Source organism: Mastigoproctus giganteus, chromosome 11 (genome assembly GCF_048544385.1).
Source record: "Mastigoproctus giganteus isolate SK-2022 chromosome 11, ASM4854438v1, whole genome shotgun sequence".
Classification (NCBI taxonomy): domain Eukaryota; kingdom Metazoa; phylum Arthropoda; class Arachnida; order Uropygi; family Thelyphonidae; genus Mastigoproctus; species Mastigoproctus giganteus.
The window spans coordinates 166,531,049-166,555,298 of NC_143585.1; the positions used below are offsets into that span (position 1 = coordinate 166,531,049).

Sequence of the window (24,250 nt, forward strand, 5' to 3'; positions counted from 1 at the left end):
GAAGAAGAATATTCCTGGATGCAATGTGAACTCTCCGGGGAGTGATATTTAAGTTGGCATATAAAACAGCCCTGGGTTCAGATGGTGAATGCGCTGCCCGTGACTCTGTTCATCCATCGCATTACCCAGTACTCGACTGCCAGGAATCTGTTTATGTACGAGGTCGGTGCAGAAGACCAGATTGGTGATGCATATAGTGCGATTAGTTGTAGGCACCGCTGGATGTATCCTCCGACTACATCGACGTGGAGTAACTCCGTCAGCTCTTGTCGAATTGCCCACATCGCCGAAAAAGTCTTAGTTTTCATGGTCGAAAAATGGTTTTGAAAAGTGAGGCCCTCGTCCCAAGTCCACATCGCCGAAAAAGTCTTAGTTTTAATGGTCGAAAAATGGTTTTGAAAGGTTAGGCCCTCGTCCCAAGTCAAGACGAGGTCGGTGTGAGGCTTCACTTTCCTTATCTGCACTCTGTTGTGATAGGCTGTGATGTCATTTTTGATTCTCTTTTTTGTAAATGTGATTTGGGCTGATTTAGATATGTTTAGCTCCAGACCTATCTGCAGTAGATAGGTTACAAGGCTGTTGATCAGGACGGCAGCTCGCTGATTTATCAGGTGGGTCTGGTCAGGGTCATTTGATTTTATATATAATTTGAGGTCATCTGCATATGATGAGAAATCGCGAGGAAAGGTTCAAGGGCCGCGGCGAACCATAAACCGGACAGGATACCTCCCTGCGGTACTCCCCGCGTTATAACACGCTCCTGTTTGAAGGATTTATGGATGATGATGAGTTGTCTTGGCTTAAGGATGAGGTTTATGACTTTTAGCAGGTTTCCTGTAATGCCAAAGTATTTTTCCAGGATGTAGATGAGAGCGGGAATTGAGAGCTTATCATAAGCAGATGAGATATCAAGGAAGATGACGTCCAGCTAGATTTACTGTTGAGAGCAGTTTGAATTTTAAACAGGAGGTCTAGTAAGTTTGTATATGTAGATCTTTTGGGGATCACGGTATGCAGATGTTTGGGTCTATGAGAGAAGTTCGATCAGTGCTGATAAGATAGTTTTCTCAAATACTTTTAATAGAGTGCAGCCCACCGAGATCGGTCTGAAGTCCTTAGGTTCCTTAGGGTTTCTTCTTTTGGGTATGGGTTGTACCCTGTAGTGATTCCATATTGTCGGGATTGATCCGGAATTTAATATCTGATTAAAGATTGACAGAAGGGGCTCCACAATGAAGGCACTGCACACTTTAACCATGAATAGAGGAAAACAGTCAGGACCAATTGTAGTTTTATTGGGAAGTCTATTGATGGTATTTATAAGGTGTTGCTTTGTTAGAGATATAGTTGAAAGGGGCTGCCTGGAGTGTGTGAGGAAATCGCCCAGTTTTGGGGTTTTTGGGTCTGATGGCACCTCGCTGAAAGTCAAAGATACCCATTCCTGAAATACCTTCTCTTCCATATGGAAAACTTTGTTGCATTTGGATGCAATACGTTTGGAATGATTTATTCTGTTGAGTACCAGCTGCCTTACTTTTGCCATTGGGCAACAACTTGGCATGGGCAGGTCACGAAATTCCATGTAATTTACCATGTATTACCTGCCTCTAGTCTGTATAGAGGACTAACAGGCTACGGTTGTTGTGGGGCTGCAGTGATCTAGCAGCGGCATCAGCCGATTCATTATCCTTGATCCAAATGTGGCTTCGGCGAAGGATGCTGTGCACTCCAAGAAGAATTAAAAAGAGCGATGTATGGATGCCTAGGCTAGGTTGCGTCGAGAATTGGAGGTTCGTTCGAAAGCGATGGACGAAATTCTTTCAACATTTGCTTATTCAACCGTATAATTTGGTTGTTGCGATGAAAGAAGATGAAATGTGTATTTCAAAGCTGATCTGAATTTCTTCGAGAAGAAACTGTATTAGAAATTGGCCGACTAAGACGTCCCACAAGCTGCAAAAATAACCGTTGAGAAAGAAAAACAGTGGACAGCTTTGCAGTTTGTAGAGTTTAAAGCAAGTGGGATTTTTCGGAATCTACCGAATTTATCATTATATTTAAGGTTCTTTTTAATAGTTCGTGTATCTATTTTGGAAAAACTTCTGCGAAAGAAGCTTTTCCAAATTAAAATTAATTAAAAATTACTTCTGCTCATGGGTTAGACCAGTTATCAAATCTAGCTATATTATCTATCGAAAATGAATATGCTAGTAAAATTTATTTTGATGAGGTTATCGATAAATTTTCCGAAATGAAGACACGAAAATGGAAATTATGAACCTCTTCTATTATTGATTTTCACATTTTGTATTTCTTTTTCTCTTTTTGTTATTAAATATTAAATACTATTATATTATTAAATTAAATATTAATACTATGTCTTAATATAAATTTATTTATATCAATATATGTATGTATACTATGTATTTGTTATTATATTAAATACGCTATACTTTATTCACTGAATTTTTAACGTTCCTTAGTTTTCTGTGATTTCTTAAAATCAACTAAGTTTTAAGACTTTTTTTTTTTTTTTTTTTTTCAAGTTGATAACATTATGTAGGGGTTTATTAACATTATAACATTATTCTGGTGTCACACCAGAAGGATCCGCCACAAGTGCAAAAGACCGTAGCTACGCCGCTGCTCCTCACAAGAGTTAGGTTTAATTGAGCTGGTTTAATATGAGATAAGAGCACAAGCTCAGACAGAAGCGCATGTAAAGGTATAGTTGAGTTATGTCTGTAAGTCCTGCTATTGAGATTTTTTTCCTATCAACGGCGAATTTGTTCAGGTCAGTGTCAAGATTCTGAGTCTGTTTGAGGGAGGAATGCTCGAGAGATGGAGTCGTGCTGAATGCAGGATGAGCTCGGGATTGGCCCTACTCTATCGCTTTAGAAGGTGTCCCTGAAAGGTCTACAGCTACAGGTGTTCCTTTTAGAGACAACTGTGGCTGGAGACCCTGCTAGGGGAGCACCAACAGGTGCACCTGTGGGTGCTCCCCTAGCAGGGTCTCCAATTGCAACACCTGTGGTCTCCCCTGAGGAGCACCCACAGGTGTTGCAGTTATGCAATGTTGCCTGACTATTGCTAGGAGGCGTTGGTCGTCAGTTAAGGCTGGAAGCCATGGAATCTCCAGAGACTCGGCAAGCTGCGTGGTGCGAATCAGATCTGGAAGGTTATGCTTCCTTATTGACCCACTTTAGGAGTGGTTTATTTATTGGCGATGCCGCTGAAGCCAAAATTGCAGCAGCATAGAGTAGAGTAGAGGTGAAAAGATAACTGTCCTAATGTACCTCACGGTTGTCTTTTTTCAGTGATATGTAGGATAGGGGAAAACCCTGGAGCCCGCAAAACTTTAATAAAATACTTTGAGTGATATGTAGGAGATGTTGCTTTGAATCTTGAAGCACGTGTGAGGAGCCTATTAAGTATTAAGATATCTTTAATTATTAAGCCTATTAAGTATAAAGATACCTTTAATTATTAAGCATATTAAGTATTAAGATTTAGTATGTGTATAGTTAGTTCTTACTTACAATACATATAATACATACAATACAATACATATAATTATTTAAGTATAATGAACATTCTACAACAAGCTTTACCGCATTGAGCATTATGGAGAGTGGTAGGGAGAGTATCGCTTATGGTAGGGGGGCATCGCTTATCTGGGCACAGTTGCGTACTCACATGAAAGGGATTAAAGAGATTAGTGGTCTGCTATTGCAGACCTGTAATCATCAGGTCCATCAGTAGCGAATTAAAGCTAATACTGAATTACGTACAAACTCTTCTTGGAATTCAGCAGGTATCCACTGATTTTTCTAGATTTTTTTTTCATAATTGTTTATCTCTTGGTAAGAATATCGGGAGATAAACAATTATGAAGAGAGTTAATATAATTACTATTCATAAGTTGGATAAAACGTTCGCTCAAAATAATAAATACTGAAATAATGGACAGTGAAAGGGCATCGCTTATCTGGGCACATGCCCAGATAAGGGCATGTGCCCAAATAACCTTTATTAGGGGTGAATTAGGCCTAGGCTTATTTAGGTGACTTATAGGTGACTATACAAAGGAGAGAACTCCTCACAAGAGTTCGGCTTAGATAAAGATAGAGATTAAGCTTAGATAAAAAAAAAAAAAAGCTTAAAAAGTGGCGAATTGTTCTGGAGTCGCACAAAAAACTCTGTCAGAACTTTACGGTACGGGATAAATATCCGCTACTGTTTTACAGTAGGAAAAGCATTTTATCAACAAAAAAAAAGAAAAAATCATCAAAATTAATTCATTCTGCTCTGAATTTCTGAAATAATTCTGAAGATATCATTGCAACCAAAGAAAACATCATTTTGTGCTCGTAGGTGAACTTTTATCATTAGCGACTTTTTTTTTTTTATTTGCAGCCAAATTAATTAATTAAATAATTTATAAACCGATCCTTATAAAGTAAAAGCTTTACTGAAATATGTAATTAATTAGGTTTAAATTCTATTTCTACGTAAATAGCAGGTTTAGAAAATCAGCGTATAATCATATGGTGCAAAATGAGTAATCGGGCCAGAATTATTAGCGTCAGGTAACTTCACAACTAGGTCACAGGATGTAGGTGTCAGGGATTCCATATTTAGACTTGGCTTAGATAAGTTATCTAAAGAAATTCTTAAAACGTCGCTCCATGAGCTTCTTGGAATAAAAAAAAAAAAAAATGTATGCATTTCCACTAGTGTGTGGGTCCCCTCAATTTAAGTTTTCCATATTCCCTAAATTTTAGCAGCTATGACGTCATTTAGCCTCGCTATATGAAGATGTGAAGTTTCTGTAGAACTCTTCCATTCTAATTATCACATCTACCTGAGTTGCACGAGAAGTTGGTAAACATGGTGAGTAATTTTAATTCCTATGTTTTATGTTAAATATACACGTCTGCAATAAATGTTTAATTTAGAAACATTTGGTTTTGAGACATTATACGGTATCGTTGATTAGAATTTCAGAAACTTTAAAAACGTTATATAGTTTATAAACGTTATAATGGAATCTAGAATGCTTTTAAAAATGTCCTAGATTTTTTTTTTTTTTTTAACTGAATTGGCATAATTTTATTCAGTAGCATTCCCAGTCGCGTTTCTTTCCTAAATTCATTTGAAATTCATTTCAAACGAATTTACAGAAATTTACGGGAATTGTACAGAAAATACGCAGAAGATTTGAAATTTCATAACTTACATAATCATTGAATGCTTTGAAATTCTTTTTATACTGCATTACAGCCAAGGTGACAAGAGCAGTTGACACTTTGATTGAAACTGTTTTTAGCAGCCAATATTGGCATATATTATTATTTTACAATGTGCTGTACATTTTTTGTTTTTTTTGTTTTTTGTACGTAATTACCATACGTAATGTACGTACATTGCGCACATCGCAAGAGCCAGCTCGTACACTACTACTATCTACAAGTTCTTTCTGAAACTAGCAGTAATATCAATTGTCTTTAAGAAACTAGCAGTAATCTCTCATTACAGCATCCCAGCGAACTTGATACCACTTTACCATATGTCCTGAAGAAAGCGTCCTCTTGCTCCTCACTCACATTATCCAAATTTTGAGGCAAAACACCAAACTGATATAAAGAAAATGAATTTTCAGAGTCATTCGGCAGCTCATATCATCATAACATTGCAGATAATTATGAATTTCTGGTGCCAGAAATTCATAATTATATTCTTTCTTTCTTTCTTCCAAGAAATTCGTGCACGACTGCTTTAAACTACTGTCAAACTTCTAGATCGCCGTGCTTCAAATAGCAGTTTCTTTACTTGAGTCCCAATGAAAATTCCTTTTTTCAGTTTTGCATCTGTTAAATTGGGAAAGGCATCCTTTACGTAGGAGAATCTACTTCCTTCTTCTGCCTTGACTAAATTAATCCAAACTTCATCTGAAAAGGTGGGAATCTTTTTTTATTTGCAAAGAAGCAAATCAAGTTCTTTGCAAACTTAGTTCAAATCAAGTTCTTTCCTAACCTTTCTTTGATTCAACCAGTGGAACATATTTAATATTACTTCTCCCTGATAAAAATTCCTCCCTCTTTTTTTTTTTTTTGTTTTTTTACTGATGCACAATAATTTTCTTTTGCACGACTGTCCCACAAACATAGAAAACAACAGTATTTTGTGAAACTTCCTTGTAAACCTATTGTGATCGTAAGGATTATTCATTAAATAATCTTTACTATCACTACAGATATTCCAAGAAAAGTCGTGTTACTTTATTGCACTTAGGATTTTGGTTGTTGTTGTATTTGGAGGCTTGGCACAAAGGCCTCTTGGGCTTTTGTCTTTTCATGATTGTTGCTGAAGTTGTAGTGGGGCTTTGTTGCTCCGTGTATATTGTCTGTAAATTGTGTGTGTTCTGTGGGAGATCTTTTGTTTGCTGAACGAGAAACCTGAGTTTCCGGGAGAAAAAACCATGCTACCTTCGTCTGAGACCGACTAACTAAGCCACGTTGTGAAAACGGTCCATAAAAATTCTTCTCGTCATCGACGGGACTTGAACTCAATTCTTTTCCACCCTTGTGGGGTGCCTGTTTATGAGTTACTTATGACTAATTCTACGATTGTATGATACATGCACATTCTACTGTGATATGCACGATTCTACTATGATTTGCGATATTGCGCAAACATTAAGCAAACGGGGCACCTCTGCCTACAACTGCCGGGCTTCAAGTCGTCCAACGGCTTGCCATCTCAAAGAGTCATCCAAACGACGATGACTTGCCATCCTAAGTACTGGAGATGTGTCTATCCCATTGAGCAAGCCCAAAAACGGGAATTTAGTGATGTGGTCGGAACCCGTGTAGGCATGAATAATATGTGTATAATGTATAAGGTGGTAGATCGATTTCAATTGGATACTCGGAATTTGCATGCCAGAATGTGCAACACTGTTCACAATATAATATTCATGAAAAACATTTTGTTCTGTTATTTTTGTCGAGCAGTGTATTAATTTTGTCAAGCAGTAATGTTCTGTGACACTATCTGTGACACTGCGCGCGTAGCACAGTGGTATCGTCATCGCCTCCCTACACCGGGTGGGAAAGGCCCTGATTTGAATCCCGTCCAATATTTTTTGTTTGCTGTAAAAAAAAGAAAAAAAAAGCCAGTAAAAGTTCCTCAAGGCCTCGAGAAACTTTTACTGGCTTTTTTCACTCCGCGGGATTGAAATCATGTTAGTCGGATTCAGGTCGTAGGTTTTTTCCCCCAGAAACTGGAGATTTTCATCCAGAAAAACAGACAAATCAGCCAGAGAACACGCGCAATTTACAGACCATATATGGAATAAACTTGTCATATATGCGTATATGAAATAAACTTGCCTGGTGACCCCAATGTGCATGTAATAGTTTTTTAATGTCTACTCAGTGTGCCAAAAACCCTTGTAATTTCATGTTGAATCGTTCGCAAAGGCCGTTCGATTCTGGAGATTCTATAGGGCGCCGCACTAAGTTTTTTAACCTGTAACATATGACACGTGTCATCAAATTCGGATTGGAAATTTGTTCCCTATCCGCGATGATGGAATGACTGCAACCTTAGCGACACACAATTTCTTGGCGCCTCCGTAGCCAGGTGGGAAGGAGCAGCAGTGCGTAGCACACGCTTCTTGTTTGCTGTAAAAAAAAGAAAAAAAAAGCCAGTAAAAGTTCCTCAAGGCCTCGAGGAACTTTTACTGGAACTTTTACCTCGAGGAACTTCTTGATTAGACTGGGGTTCGAGCCCGTCACCACCAAATACGGAAGATACGGAAAGGTCAGGGAATGACCACCGCATATCCCGGAGCAATATGGCCTTAGTTGCTAATGCTCCTAAAACACCAAATAACAACACAATTTCTTTTAAAAACATTTCTGCAATCGATTTTTAAAAAAATCGATTTTTCAGGATATCTGGTAAACATATCGATCATCGACAAAATATATCTATTTGCCCGCGGTGTTACAGATAATAAAAATATCTAGTGAAATCGCCATTGGGCGATTTCACTAGATATTTTGGATCTAAGTGCTAATCTAAGAGATTTGGATCTAAGTGCAGCTGCAACGGAGCCCTTCCATTAAATGTCGCTCTAATTTGGCACTCATGGCAGGTTTTTGCAATACTGTTTTACAGGCGAGTCAGAGTCTCGCATTGAGACATTACGTGCTCCATGGGGAATGGCTCACCTTCCCGTGGTGTGGACGAGTACCCATAATCATTTCTCCAGGTGACTGATGCTTCTGAGTAGCCAAGCGGTCAGAACACACACACACACACACACACACACACACACACACACACACACACACACACACACACACACACACACACAATACACATAAACCTACACTACTCAAAATTCTAGTCTTCTTACAGTGGTACAGTTCATCATAGAGATATGAGTCGAAGTTGAACTCACGTTCTAGGAGCCCTTAGAAAAACTATGTCCACATACCCTTCCACATATAAGGCTCCCTAACTATATCTTAGGTCATTTAGGCCACTTAGGTTTTCACCAAACCTAAGTGGCCTGTTAACTTGCTTGAATAAAGGGTTCCCAATAACCAATGGAATGCATCAACATTTTGGAATGCATCACCATTCTTTGAAGTTTAATACATAGCTTCTATCCTTATCTCTGCAGGTACTGCATTCACATTCCTCTTCACTCCTTAAGTTCTCCATTATCCTTTTTAGTGCGAAGTCGTCCTATCCTCCCTAGTGGAGGGTGCGGAATCTACTCTTACAGTATCATTATCTCTAGGCTCATACTTATATGTGGCCCTGCTGAAGTAATCAGCCACCACACTCTTTCCACCCGGTATGTATTTTACCTCTATATCGTCATCATATCAACCTGATATTTTAATCTTTTATATTTTTGAGAATTTTCAATGGAAATTTTATGTAAATTAAATGGCAGACAAAAAAATTGCATCACTTGTGAATTTTTCAAATATTGTGTTTTGCATTGCATTGTAGGGTGCAGAAATGTTCGAAATGCATTTGTTAGTTACAGAGATATAAATAAATTAAATGCATTTATTTATATCGCTGTGAATAAAATCCATAAAAAGACCTAATTGCCATAAATATCTTTCTAAAGGGCAAAATGCGTAATTAATGGAAATATGAGAAATCATGCAAATGGCAATCATAACAACCAAACATACATTTTATTGCATTTGCGTGTACAAACTGAAATGACAAGTTAACAGCAAATCAGCGAAATAAGTCCTCAATATTTTTTTGTTCCTCCTCGATCTGCAATTACAGCCTTGCAACGATCTGGCATAGAGTTAATCAACTTCTGGATATATGGTTGCCCAATTTCATGGTATCACACCCTTATAATTCTCTCCTGCAGCTGAATTGTTTTTCTGAGCAATTTTAGACGACGTTATGTACCAGCAATTTTAGACGACGTTATGTACCAGCAATTTTAGACGACGTTACGTACCAGCAATTTTCAATAGGGTTCAAATCTGTTGTTGCCGGGCGGGCCAGTCCAACACTGTAACGCCAGCATTCCTGAAGTATGACTGCACCTTAAGGGAGAAAAACGAGGGAAAACAATGGTGTAAGTATGTTTTTAGCCTTGTAAGACAAGAAGACAAACTCATCATTAAATCTAAATAGCATAAAACTGACCAATTATGTTGTGTGGCAAGGTGAAAAGTGCAGTCCTGTTGAAAAATGCAATTTTGGACGTTTGTGTGGTGATCCCTAAAAACGGGTTTCGCCATTCCGTTAATAAACTTAATTCGCGCTCACCCCTTTGTTTGTTATGCATCCCCAGACCATCTGACCTGCGGGGAACTTTACAGTCGGTGTTATGCAGTTAAAAGTGAAAGTGTCAGGATAGTATGTCTCCGATTTTCGTCTTCTGACATATCGCTTCCCATCCGAGCCAGGCAGGTTGAATTTCGATTCGTCTGAAAAGATGACGGTGTCCCATTGCTCTTTTGTCCATGAAACAAGCGTTTTAGCTCAAGCAAGTCGTTTCTTCCTCATTTGTTGGGTTTTGTTAACCCAACAACAGAAGAAGCCTTTGCTGAGCTTCTTTTCTTCTTGGGCCGATAGGCATGCAGACAACATCCCGAAAGCCGTCTTTGGATAAAAGTGAAAGTGTAAAGTGTGTTTAGGGTCTAACGGCACCAGGGGTTTCCCCCATCTTTTTTTTTTTTTTTTTTTTTTTTCCGACAACACTGATGGGGTTGTCGACAATGTAGACAACCCCATCAGTGTTGTCTACTTTGTCGTGTGCTACAGAACATTGTAAAGGCCAGAGATTTAAAAGTGTATGGATATTGTTGGATGTAGCGTCGTGTACCGTTGTTCATCTGGCCATTTAGCCGCTGGACCCCTACTGAGGCCCAACGTTGCCCACACTTAGCCCCGTGGAGGCAAGCCAAGTACACCAGTATTTTTTAAATAAGTACTCTGGCAGGTCCTGCCACCTAATTTCCTGGGATTTCAGGACCATAAAAAAAATGGTGTGCGGTAGAGGTTGGGTCAGGCCAAAGGAGTTTTAAGTTATACAGTGTGGAATTAAGAATTTTGGGTGGATTTTGACATGGGATGAACGCTAGTTGGAAAGCTAGAGGGGGAGGGGAGACTGAAGGCTGAGGGGTGAGAGACAGAAGTATAGGGTCGATAGAGTAGATGACCTCAAAACCAATCCATTCTCCTGAAGGAGAATGGATTGGGTTTTAGTGGATGAGATGCTCAGATGATTTTTCCGGACCCACTCTTGCAGGGTATTATTATTATTTTCGTTGACACAATGATTACTTCCTATCTTCAATACAGCCTAAATTGCAGACTTCTCCTCTTCCCCACTAGTACTGACGATATTCTCGTCACAACCTCAACAGGCATTCCCCAAGGAGCCCTTCTCTCCAGTACTATATTTTCAGCATCTCTTCAACCACTTCTACAAGAAAATCCAAATCTACTCGCATATGCCGATGATTTAAAGTTATTTATAACCTCCAAAGCCAGTGACGATATTCGCAAAGTTATCAATGATACGAATTCACAGATTTGTGAAATCATCAAGTACCTGAAAGATCTCAATCTGAGATCTTTCAGGTACTTGATGCAATAAATGCGAGCAAATCTGCTCAAATTACTTATTCCCTTCAGAAACAACCAACCACATAGAAATAAAAATTGCAGATGTCCCAAACCCAAATGTTTACGCTCACAAAGACCTTGGAGTTGTTTTTGATAAAAATCTCTCCTTTAATGCCCACTATTTATATGTTGCTCAAAAAATTCAAAAAGCAAAATGGTTAATCAAACAAGAAACAGCAGCGATTCAAGACAGAAAAACAGTCATTAAGCATGTTCAAAGATGCATCTTTCCCATTCTGTTCTATGCTTCCGAAATCTGGTCTGGTGCTCCTCAAGTAACCGTCAAGAAATTCCTTGCCCTAGAATATTGGGTTCTTAGATGGATCAATAGGAAGCTTCGTTTTCCCCATACAATATCCAGGCAACAGCTTTATAAAAACCAAAAAAACAAAGCCTCTGCAACAGATAATCAACGAGTCTGGAGTCATGCTTCTTGCAAAGTTAATTACCTCTGCATGCGATTCACCAAATTTAGCCAATATAATAGCTGCCCCCAACAGGGAAAATACAAGAAACCAGCGATTTAAATCCAACCTCTCCAGGCTCAAACAAATGGACAGAATGTTCCCCAATGCATCTCTTCACCTCATAAATCATCACAACATTGATTGCAACAGGTTAATCAACTCTGAAGCCTACAGGAGTCAGATCTCCGATGAAATGAAGAAAAATAATCTAACCCAGTAATTGCAACTGAAAGCTAAATGCCCTGTTCTGCAATTTTTTAAATTCATAACTAAAATTCCTAGCCATTGTTAATATCTATATAAAATTTGCTATGTACATATACTTTATATCATTCCTTTGTATTCTTATCTGCCCCTAGCCATGTGCTGTGATGGGCTTGCTGTATTTGCAATAAATGAATATTTATTTATTTATTTATTTATTATTATTTTAGGGTTGCCCGTAATTAAATACATTAACCCGTATTTTGTGTCTGTAAATTGCGTATGTTCTATGGTCGATTTGCCTGTTTTGCTGGACGAAAAAACCCCAGTTACTGGGGAGAAAAACCTTGCTATCTACGCCTAAGACCGACTAACTCAACCACGGAGTGAAAAAAGCCTATTAAAGTTCCTCGCGTCATCGACAGGATTCGAACCCAGGCCTTTTCCACCCGGTGTGGGGAGGACGGTGACGATACCACTGTGCTACCCGCGCAGACTCTCTTGCAGGGTAGTAAGAGCTCTGTTGGCAGATACTTCAAGTTGAGCCCTGGCAGGATCAGGGAGAGATCATCAGCGTATGCTAAGGTCTGGACATCGCCTAAGTCAGTACTGAGAAGCTCGTCGAGTACAGAGTTCCAGAAAAGGGGGCCCAGGACAGAGCCCTGAGGGCAACCTCGGTGGACACGACGTTCCACACTGGAGAAGGGAGCCTGAACCACAATGCTCCTGTCACTGAGATAAAGTGTAAAGTGTGTTTAGGGTCAAGCGGCACCAGGGGTTTCCCCCCATCTCCGCGTAGTTTACATTGTGGGTGAACCAGTTGACTGGAAAGGCCAGAGATTTAAAAGTGTATGGACTTTGTATATGTGTGATGCCTTGTACCGTTGTTCATCTGGTCATCAGCCGCCAGACCCCTACTGAGTTACTGAGATAGCTGGCAGTGCAATTGTAGAGATTTCCTGGGAGCTCAGCCGTCCGAGGACGCTAGGCCACCATAAGCTGTCGAACGCCCCAGCAAAGTCGATCGAAATGACGAGGAGGTACTTCTGGGTGCAGTTCCTGGCAGCTTTGGTAATGGTCTCCAGCGCATCGACCATAGACATGCCCGGTTTGAATCCAAATTGATTTCGTGTTTGTAGCTGTGCAGTATTGTAGTGGTTTTCCAGTCTCCGTCTAAGGAGCTGCTCAAAGACCTTACTCAGCACAGAAAGGAGAGCGATAGAGCACGATCGACCTGACTCGTACAGACAGGTCGATCGTGCGGTTTAATGGATTTTTTGAGTATGAGCTGAATGGACGCAGTTTTCCAATCACTTTGGAACCATCCTTTTAGCAGGCAATGGCAACTTTTTTAATTATTTCGGGCTCAAGCATGTCCAGGCCTGGTGACTTGTTATTTCTCAGTCTCCCAACGTCCATAAAGAGATCCTCAACGGTGAAAGGCTCTTCCACGAGTGTTGAGTTATAGTTGTTATTGTCTAGGCAAAGCTGCTGCTGTTCTGGTGAGTTGTCATCTGGTGGCTGTTTGAAAGAGTGGTCAAGTATATTTGAAATTGAATGCTGCCAGGTGGAGGTCACATGGCCTTGTGGGTGATTGTGGAGCGAATAACTTCACCTCTTGGCAATTTATTTGTTGTTACCTTGAACGCGACACCCCAGGGGTCAGAGTTACCAACTGTTGATACCAAGTGCTCCCAGGACAGTCTTTTACGCTGCCTGATCATCGCGTTGTAGGCGTTTCGAGTCTCTCTGTACTCCTGCCGGAGGTATTCAGTTTCTGCGGGGGGGGGGGAGGCTCGCCGGGCCCGTTGGAATGCACGCCACTTTTGGTTTACTTCGCGTCTGAGGGCCTGAAGCTCCCCTGACCACCAAGGGACCGCAACAGGGATGGGACTTTTCCGTTTTATTGCTGTATTTGCAGCGTTCGTAATTATGTCCGTGACCTTGCGCTGATGGGAGTTTGGATCCTGAACTTGCACCTTCTCGGTTTGTAGGCACAATATCCCATTGATGAGTGTTTCTTTACTGTTTTCTTTGGATACAAAGTACAAAGTATGTTGAGGGTCAAACGGCACCAGGAATTTCTCCCATCTCCGCGAGTGTTCGCTGTATCGAGGGACAGTACTCTGTCAAGACCAGAGATATAAAAGTGTGTGGATCATGTGTTGTGTAGTATGTTGTGCCCATTGTTCTTCTGGCCTATTGGCCGTCGAGCCCCTGATGGGACCCGACGTTGTCCGTACTAGGAGGATGCCAACGAGGAGGTTGGCCAGGTGTAACTTGAAATTTATTATACTCTGGCAGGTCCCGCCGCCTAATTTCCTGGGATTTCAGCGGCTGGGTCCTATAAAAAATCATATAATTTTTACTAAATGGTTCTATTAATTGTATAACTTTAATTATTAAAATTTAAAACCGGTGCAGGACTTAAAAAAAAAAAAAAAAAAAAAAAAAAAGATAATCGCAGTGGCATAATTGCAAAATTGCTATTACGAGATAGTCTGTGGGGTTTGTTCCCCGAAATTACCATGGGGTTGAACGCTAAAATGACAAGTTCTAGAGGCCTAATGGGGCAGGCAATAATTTTGGTGCTAATAAGTGTAAGTGTAAGTGTTTTCAGTGTCTAACGGCACCAGGGGTTTCCCCCATCTTCGCGTTGCTTTTATTGTGGGTGTACCAGTTCACTGGGAAGGCCAGAGATTTAAAAGTGTATGGATTATGGAAGTGTGGTGTTTTGTACCGTTGTTCCTCTGGCCATTTAGCCGCTGGACCTCTTCTGAGGCCCAACGTTGCCCCACTTACGCCCCGTGGAGGCAGACTAGGTACCCGATAGTCTTTAGTTCACTCTGGCAGGTCCTGCCACCTAATTTCCTGAGATTTCAGTGGCTAGGACCTTAAGAAAAAAAAAAGAAAAGATTGCATAGGGTGATGTCGCTTGAATAAGGATAGACCGAAATATGGGCGTAAGTTAATTTGGATTCATTGAATTTATGTGTGTGTGTGTGGGGGGGAATTCGCTTGTGTAAAGATAGAGGGGGAGGAATGAAGACTGGGGGGTTAAAGGAGGAAGGATTAGGCCAATAGAGTAGAAGGCCTCAATTTGGTGTCAGCAGGGCATGCCCATGCCCTGCCAGAAGGAGGAATGGGGATGGCGTGGAGGGGAGGAAACAGTATGACCGTCTCCTCCCCCCTGCCGGGGTAGGGTAGAAAGGGCCGGACAAGGGAGCCGGCACAGGTGGCCAATATGGCATGTGTGCAGCCTGGCTGCAGAGCGGCTAGGTCAGCAGGTTCAGAACAGCATCACAATTGGCCCCACCAGGGAATATCCAGGGACAAGGTCTCTACAGACTTGTTCACAGATCGGTTGAATGCCAGCGTTGGTCATGGGATATAGGTCTCATCCAGTTTGGTCGTGGTCATGGTCATTCTATTCCCATTTTGGGTGGTCATTCTTGGTATGTGGTCACTTTCACTGTTTGTTCTGTTATCTGGGCGTCGATGCAGTGTTGTCACTCCTGCATATATGGTGATTTTCACATTCTAGGATAGTTCGTTGGGTAAATTACATGCGCTGTCGGTTCAGTTGAAAGGGTGTCCGTGTTTGATTGTGATGTTCGTGGGAGCAAAGTCCCGTCCGATATCGTGGTACTTTGATCTTTCTGGTACAGTTGACAAAGTAATGCCAAGCATTACTTTGTCATTACTTTGGCACTCATGAGAGCAGAGTCCCGTCCGATGAGTTGTAGTTGTAGTCAGGTCCTGCATCAGGCCTGGGGAGGTTGGGTCATTGCCCTTAGCCGGGTAAACAGCTCATGTACAAAGCACGAGAGGGACTTGTAGTGCTCCTCCTCATGTAATATAAGGTGCTCCCGTTCCTTCGGATTAAAGCGTATCTTTGTGATGAAATGACATCTGATGTCCTCAAAGAGGGGACAATCATGCATTAGGTGTGACCATGTTTGGTTTTCTCCGCAGTGGCATAATGGGGAATCCCTGATGCCGAAAGTTGAGAGCTTGGCATTAAAAGAGCCATGCCCTGTTAGAAGAAAGGTGGTGTAGAGCCCTGGTGAGAACCAGTTTGGCTGTTCGGATAATGTCCGGGATGAACTTCCGGGTTATCTCACCTTTAGTTGAGTCCGCCCATCGGGACTGCCAGGTTTGTTGAAGATATTTGGTTAGTCGTTTCTTTTCTGCGTTGCTGTTGTTGGTCGGGTCTGTGGTGAAGCCAATGCAAGTTCCCTCTTGATAGTTGATATAGCATGCCATAGCGGACAATCTCCAGGTCCAAGGGTAGGAGCCCCACAAGGGCCTGCAGTGCGTGTGAGCTGACCGTGCAGCATGTTCTGCAGACGGTGAGTAAGGTGCTGCGCTGTATCGTTTCTAGCTTTCTTTTATTGACTGCGGTGGTTGCTTTTTTAAACCAGATCCCTGCTGCATAGCTGATGGCTGGAATGAAGAAAGCCTTGTAAAAGAGGATCGGGGTTCTTTTCCTTAAGCCCCAATCCTTTCGCGAGACTCTTGCTATGAGGGCTGAGTAGTTTTTGATCTTTTTTTTGTAGATATACGAGATGTGGGGTGAATGAAAGATTTTTGTCAAGGATGATTCCTAGTTATTTTAATTCCGTGGTCAGTTTTATGGTTTTTCCTTCTATTTTTATCTGAGGTGGGTGGCCTCCTGATATCAAGGGAGCCTTTTAAAAGTATTGAGGATGTCTTATAAGGTGATATTCTTAAGTGATGATTTTTTTACCATTCTTGGAGGGTATTTATGGCCCTGTTTACAATAGCCTCAAGTTGTGCATTTTCCGCCTCCAGCATCAGGATCAGATCATCTGCGAAGGTTTGAGCATCTGCTCCGTTTAGATCCTGGTTGAGGAAGCCGTCCAACACCAAGTTCCAGAGGAGAGGCCCCAGGAGTTGGCTATAGGGTGTAGATACTGAGATCCTTCTGTCCGAAAGATAGGTTTTAATGCATTGGTATAAGTTGCTGGGAATGTTTGCCTCCCGGAGTCTGCCGAGGACACTTGGCCACCAAAATGAGTCAAATGCTTCGGCAAAGTCGATGGAGATAATAAGGAAGTATTTACTATTGCTGTGTGTAGCTGCATTTATTATACGTTCCAGGGCATCCACGGTGGAACATCCTCATCGAAAGCCAAATTGCTTGGGAGAGGGGAGGCCTGCTTCTTGGTAGTGAGCTTGTATCCTGCTGTGTATCCTGTTGTATCCTGTAGGTGTTCATACAATTTACTTAGTACTGGCAGTAGGGCTATGGGTCTGTATGACTCCGGGAGTTCCTGTGGTTTCTTCGGGTTCTTCAGTATTAGTCTAATTCGTGCTGCTCTCCAATCATGGGGAAAATATCCTGCGGATAGGCAGTGGTTTCATATAAGTTTAGTATAGTTGTTGGGGTATATTCCACGGCCTTTTTTACAATTTCTGGCTCCAGGTAGTCTTCTCCGGGTGTTCGCTTATTTCTTATTTTTGCTGTCGCCAGATGGAGGTCTTCAAGTGTGAACGGGTCCTCCCGATGTGCTGGGCAGTAATTAGTATTTTCCTCACAGAGCAGAAGTTGCTCAGGAGTGTGGTCTGAGGGGAGTTTCTGGAAGGTGGTATTCAGGATATTGTCTATAGATTGGTGCCAAGATGTGGTATAGTGGCCATCGGGTGTCTTTGTCGAAGATATTACTTCTCCTTTTGGTAATTTATTAGTTGCCACTTTGTATACAACCCCCCAGGGGTCCTTATTTCCTGTTGTTCAGACTAGTGTCTCCCATGAACATTTTTTCCGGGTTCTTATCAGGGCTGTCGTATTATTTTTTCCGGGTTCTTATTACGGCGTCGTATTTACTTCATTCCGCAGTCTCTGAAGCTCAGGGCACCACCATGGGACTGAACCTGCGGATGGTTTCTTTCTTTTTATAGCTATGTTTGAAGCCTCTGTGATTAGACTTACTATAGCACGCTGGTGCTAGTCTGGGGTGAGGTTTGTGCTGTCGAATGCTTCAACAGAGTATGTCAGTGCCTCCCGAAATTGTTCCCAGTTTGCCTTGGCTATAGCAAATCTGTTGAGGATTGTTCTGGGTGTGGGTGGTCTATTGAGGGCACGGTGTATCTGGAAAGTTATTACTCTATAGTCAGAGATTGTCCAGCCCTCTCTGACCTTCCATGAGGATATGTATCCTGCTGTGGATCGAGTGGCTAGGCTTATGTCTATTGTCGACTCCCAAAGAGTACTTGAGAAGGTCGGTAGATTATTTGGCTGATTCAATACTGTGAAGCTGCTGTTGGTCAGGAATTCTTCCAGGCGCTGTCCATTGGCAGTTCCTCGTCGATCGGGAGTTGTACTGTGCCAGGCTGGTGACCTGCAGTTTGCATCTGCACAGACAATTATTTTAGTATTAGGGAGCTCGTGGAGGACATTTTGCAGGTATTGAGTTGCAGGGAGAATATCTTCGCCGGGTCGGCAGTATAGCGATATGGTATAAAATTCTCCCAATGGAGAGATGATCTGGGCACAGGCAGCCATTCGTTGCAAAAGTGGGTTATTTTAGTAACCGTGAGGTCAGGGTTGCAGACGACCAGGGCAACCCAGGGGGGTGTTGCCGTTATGTTGTACAATTTTGTACGTGAGTGGGTATCCCCCTCACCTCTTTCTTGTGTGTATAGGGTTCCTGGAAGAAGAGGATGTCAAGGTTGTCATCGTTCGTCTACCTTTTTCTTTAGTTGCGCAGTGACTGCAATTGCCCGTTGTGCATTATGCCGTGGAAATTTCACTGTGGTAGAATCTTTATATTTACAAAGAGTTCCCATAATCTGTTCTTTGTTGTTGAGTGCTTTTGGCTTTTAAGTACACGGGACAGTTACTGTCTCTGACAGAGTGGTCTGCTGGTAACTTTAGGGCTTTTCAGTTTGCGCACACTGGTGGAGCGGTTTTGTTTGGGCAGGAATTGTAATTGTGGTCTACTACTGAGAAGTTTTGAGAAGTTTGCGGTTGGGTACACGTGTGTGTGTGTGTGGTGTGGCCAAATCGGCAGCATCTAAAACACTTTGGAACAGCCACATGCTTTCTGAAGCGATGACTGCCCCAATCGATGTAGATTCTTGCCTGCTGCATTAGTACTTTCCACGCTCTGGGAGCTAGTTCTACCACCCAGTTAGTTGAGTTATTATTTCTGGGTTTTGTCTGATATCTGGGTGTTATCAGATTCGATGGGTCCGTATCCGGGAATGCTTGCTGCAGGTTTTTGTGATATATCTCATCTTGCAATTGTGTTGGGGATAGGTCATTTCCTGTGTGGGGCGCCTCCGTAGCCAGGTGGGAAGGAGCAGCAGTGCGTAGCACACGCTTCTTGATTAGACCGGGGTTCGAGCCCGTCACCACCAAATACGGAGGATGCGGAAAGGTCAGAGAATGACCACCGCATATCCCCGGAGCAATATGGCCTTAGGTGTTAATGCTCCTAAAAACCAAAATAAACAATAAAACAAACAAAGTTTCCTGTGTTAAAGATTACAATGCTTGGTCCTTTTTTCTTGGGAGTTTCTGCTTGTAGGCCCAGGGACGGCACTTTCGGATTTACTATAATTTTGTTCGCCTCCTCCTGTGTTTCTGTCTCGATGATGACGCCGATGTTGCGGGTTTTCCTTATCGATTTTATTCTGGTGTGTTTGAATTCATCACTAAGGTTAGTAATTACAGTCTTCTTTACTTCTTCACTTGTGTGAAGAGTCTCGGTGTTTGTTGGCTTCAATATGACCAGGTTGGGTCTTGGTAGTAGTGGTACTTTTTCTTTTTGCTGGGAGCAGTGAGGGTTGGTGGTCGCTCCGTTGTCATTGTGGTCCTCAGCGCTTGGGCATATGTGGGCGCACGCTGTTGCATTTGGTTTGCCCCACATTCCATGTATACCTGGAGCTTGTTCCACAGGTTCACGATTTGTGCCCCTAGCCCTGTGGTTACCCTGTTAGATTGCTCCTTTAATAATGTTTCCAAGGCAGCCTTGAGAAACCGACTTCTCGTGAACACTAACCCCTGGCAAGGAGGGATACAGGGGAGACTCCGGTGGCTTCTCCTCGCTGGTGTCCTTTTGGTTTTCTGTTATGTCTTTTGATTCAGTTTGGGAGCGCATCTCCCGCTCCGGATTAGGTGTTGGCTTTCTATACTTGCGTTTTCCTGTTAGTGGGGCCCCAGAATGGGGTTCCGACGTCTCCTGTTGTTGGTCTATGATGACGGGGTCGTCATTTTGGCTCTGATGCGCGACATCTGTGGGTTTTTTCAATTTCCCATCCATCTTTGCGAATTTCGGATTATCGAACTTTTACAGATAATCGGAGTTCATGAGGTCCCGCATGAAAGAGGTCGTGGAGGTGAGCAAGAGGCCACCTTCGTCAAGTCTCTGTTTGAATTTGGAGCTGAATAGTCCTTCAGTGAATATTTTGGGCTATCCCCCTCTGTCACTTGGGGTGGGGGGGGGATGAAACAGCCAGATGTGGAAATGCCCCTATAAGAACGGGGTTAATTTCCTATTGGGTAGTTTATATCGGCGAAGACGTTGGTAGTGTTATTTTGTTGAAGAGATCATCGGAACAGCTTCTCTCCACGGTCAGTTTATGGAAGAGGAGGGGGGAAACAAAAATCATCGTTTCCAGTTGGAATTTCACTAAGTTGATAGGAGTTAGTTGGGACACAATCACTGTCCAAAGTAAGTGACGACAGATCTGCTGTACAGGTCTTTATGCAGATGGTGAAAATTTGCGCCGCATGCGTGCAACAAGCATTGAAACATCAAGTATTGAAACAAGCATTGGGCAAGTGTGAGAAGGAAGTAAACACCGGAGGCACAAAACGGTGAAACCTGGTAGCTCCGATGTGACGCCCGTCCAAGATCACGGAAGGGGGGAAAGGAGGATGGGAAAGGGGGTCACGGAGCAGATATCATCTTTTAAGGGCACAAAAGGTGATATAGTTGTACACGTTGGCACTAATGATATCAAGAGTAGGAGACCGGCAGAATTGCTTAACAAGTACAGGTCACTATTGAACAAAAGCCGTGAAATAGGGTTGAATTTGAATGTCTGCAATTCTGCCCAGACACGATAGGAGGGAGTATATGATGAGAGCCTTGTCGATCAATTCGGCTCTGGAGAGATTGTGCAAGGCCCAAGGGGTAGAATTTTTTTCAGCCTGGACTGTACTTGTTAACAGGAGAGATTGCTTCTACAGGGATGGGATACACTTAAATAGAAAGGGTGCAAGAATATTTGCTGATGCTATCGAGGCAGTGTTAGATGGGTCGGAAAACTGCTAGCTTGGGGGGGAGACAAAGACGAATAGATTAACAGTAGCCACTGGCAGAGGTGAAAGAGATTCTTGAACTGCTTCTATTGGAATGAGCAGAAGCCTGAAAAACAAGATGCAGGATATTTCAGAGACTGCTGGAAGTCATTGCGGTACAAGCAAACACATGGGTTGTGTTAGCTAAGAATAGAAATAGGTGCATGTATACTTGCGTGTACACCAATGCTAGGAGTTTAGTAAATAAATTTGATGAATTTGAGGTATTGCTCAAAACATCAAAGGCAGATATTGTTGGGATATCAGAGACGTGGTGTCACACAGATATAAGGAATACAGAACTCGAATTTTGAGAGTACAACGTCTACAGAAAGGATAGACTGGATAGGAAGGGAGGAGGGGTTATGCTATTAGTTAAGAAATACATAAAATCCAAGGAAGTGAAGCCAGTGGACATCGCTGGACAGTGCAGTGTCGAGTCAGTTTGGTGTGACATAAGCATTGGGAGATCAAAATTGAGAGTAAGAGTGTGCTATAGGCCTAATGACTCTGATGAGTATAATAAGAAACTGTACAGGGAAATAGAGTGGGCCAGTAAATCAGAGAGTCATATAATGGGAGATTTTAATTTCCCAGATATTGACTGGAATTTGAGGACTGGTCACTCACACACTAGCAAGGCTTTTATGGATTTATTGGATGATTGTTTTCTACATCAGCATGTTCGGGAGGCAACTAGAGGGAGGAATACACTTGATTTGATTATCAGCAGTGATTCTTCATGCATTAAGAATCTGCACATAAATGAACCACTAGGTGGCAGTGATCACAGTGTGCTGAAGTGGGATTTACTCAAAGAGGTAACTACCATTAGGGGTAAAGGGAAGGGTTATTGCTTTCGTAGAGGCGACTACGATGGACTGAGACAGTATTTAAATTCTATACAGTCGGACCAACTGATGATGTTACCAACAGCAAATGCAAAATGGGAAGCATTCAAAGAACTTATCTTGGAAGCTACTAAGCTTTACATGCCAACTAAGAAATATTGTTCAAGGGTTAGGCCTAAATGGATGTCAGATGAACTAATGAGGCATATGGTAGAGAAGAAACATGCATGGGATACATACAAATTAACACATGACACAGAAGCCTATGATAGATACAAGTTGATCTGTAACCAAGTTACAAAGGAAGTTACAAAAGTTAGGCAGGCGAAGGCAGATTACGAGAAATCTTTGGCAAGGGATGCAAAGAAAAACAGCAAAGAGTTCTTTACTTATGTAAACTCTAGAAGGAAGGGGATGAATCGGATTGGTCCACTTGATATCGATGGGTCAACTGTTGATGATCCTGCTCAGGTAGCTAACAAACTAAATGAATATTTTGCATCAACATTCACACATGAGGAGTTATTTAGCGAGGGGAATGCCAGAGGTGTATTCAACTCTAGCAGTAAGCTAGGGAATCTTATAATAACTGAGAGTAAAGTGGAGGAGAAATTGTTGAAGTTAACACAAGAAAGGCACCAGGGGTGGATGGGATCTATCCAGTTATATTAAAGGAGGCAGCAGAGGAAGTAAGCAAACCCTTAGCCATAATTATGAGAGCTTCCTTGGACTCAGGGGAGGTACCCACAGACTGGAGATGTGCAAATGTGACCCCAATTCACAAAGGATCAAAGGCTGACACAAGTAATTATAGACCTGTGAGTTTGACTTCTGTTCCAGGAAAATCAATGGAGGCACTAGTCTTCTGTCTTCTCCCACTCAACCATCCCTTTATCCATAGCGGCAATTTGCCTACAATGCCACCCTGCTCCAATTTGTATCAAAACTGGAGCAGGGTGGCATTACAGTTTCAAAACAGTAACTAAGATCCAAAACACTTTCTAAGATCCAAATATATGATATCAAAGTTATTCCGTGCATACAGTTCCTTTGTGACCACATCATAGTATGCAATCAAATTGGTCAGGTAAGACTTTTCCTTAACAAAACCATGCTGTGTCCGAGCTATAACTCAAGTCTTGTCTAGATGATCCTGCAGTACTTCTTTAACCAGTGCCTCCATTAATTTTCCTGGAACAGAAGTTAAACTAACAGGTCTATAATTACTTGTGTTGCCCTTTGATCATCCTTCGTGAATTGGGGTCACATTTGCACATCTCCAGTCCATGGGTACCTCCCTGAGTCCAAAGAAGCTCTCATTATTATGGCTAAGGATTTGCTTACTTCCTTTGCTGCCTCCTTTAATATAACTGGATAGATCTCGTCTATCCCGGGTTCCTTTTTTAAGTTTATCTTCAACAATTTTCCTCCACTTTCCTCTCAGTTATTACAAAATCATCCAGTTCACTGCCAGAGTTTAACTCACCTCTGGCATTTCCCTCCCTGAATAACTCCTCATGGGTGAATGTAGATGCAAAATACGCATTTAGTTTTTTAGCCACCTGAGCAGGATCATCAACAGTTGAACCATCAATATCCAGTGGACAAATCTGATTCATCCCTTTCCTTCTAGATTTTACATAGGTAAAGAACTCTTTGTTGTCTTTCTTTTCATCCTATGCCAAGGATTTTTCATAATCTGCCTTTGCCTGCCTAATCTCCTTTGTGACTTGTTTACAGACAAGCTTATATCTATCATAGGCTTCCATGTCACCCATTAATTTATATGTATCCCATGCATTTTTCTTCTCTGCATCATGTCTCATTAGTTCATCTGACATCCATTTAGGCCTAAACCTTGAACAAAATTTCTTAGTTGGTATGTAAAGCTTAGTAGCTTCAAAGATAAATTCTTTGAATGCTTCCCATTTTGAATTTGGATCATCAGTAACATCATCAGTTGGTCCCACCATCTAGAATTTAAATACTGTCTCAGACCACCGTAGTCACCTTTACGAAAGCAAAAACCCTTCTCTTTACCCCTAATTGGTAGTTACCTCTTTGATTAAATCCCACTTCAGCACACTGTGATCACTGCCACCTAGTGGTGGCAGTGATCCAGTGGTGACAGTTTTAGGGGATTGTGGAAGTCGAATGGGATATGAGAAGTGTAGTCGCGTGTAGGAGCAGCCGCGGAGAAT

The 24,250-nt window shown here is 41.9% G+C and overlaps 1 protein-coding gene across 1 annotated transcript in view; it reads left to right on the plus strand.

The window, feature by feature from the left end:
- The first annotated feature begins 4,772 nt into the window (after positions 1–4,772).
- LOC150078558 (myosin regulatory light chain RLC-A-like) overlaps positions 4,773–24,250 on the plus strand; it is an 85,694-nt gene continuing 66,216 nt past the window's right edge. Inside the window, exon 1 of the mRNA XM_090385349.1 lies at positions 4,773–4,893. Within this exon, the coding sequence (XP_090241475.1) occupies positions 4,891–4,893 (3 nt within the window). The 5' untranslated portion in view covers positions 4,773–4,890. The remainder of the gene's footprint in view (positions 4,894–24,250) is intronic.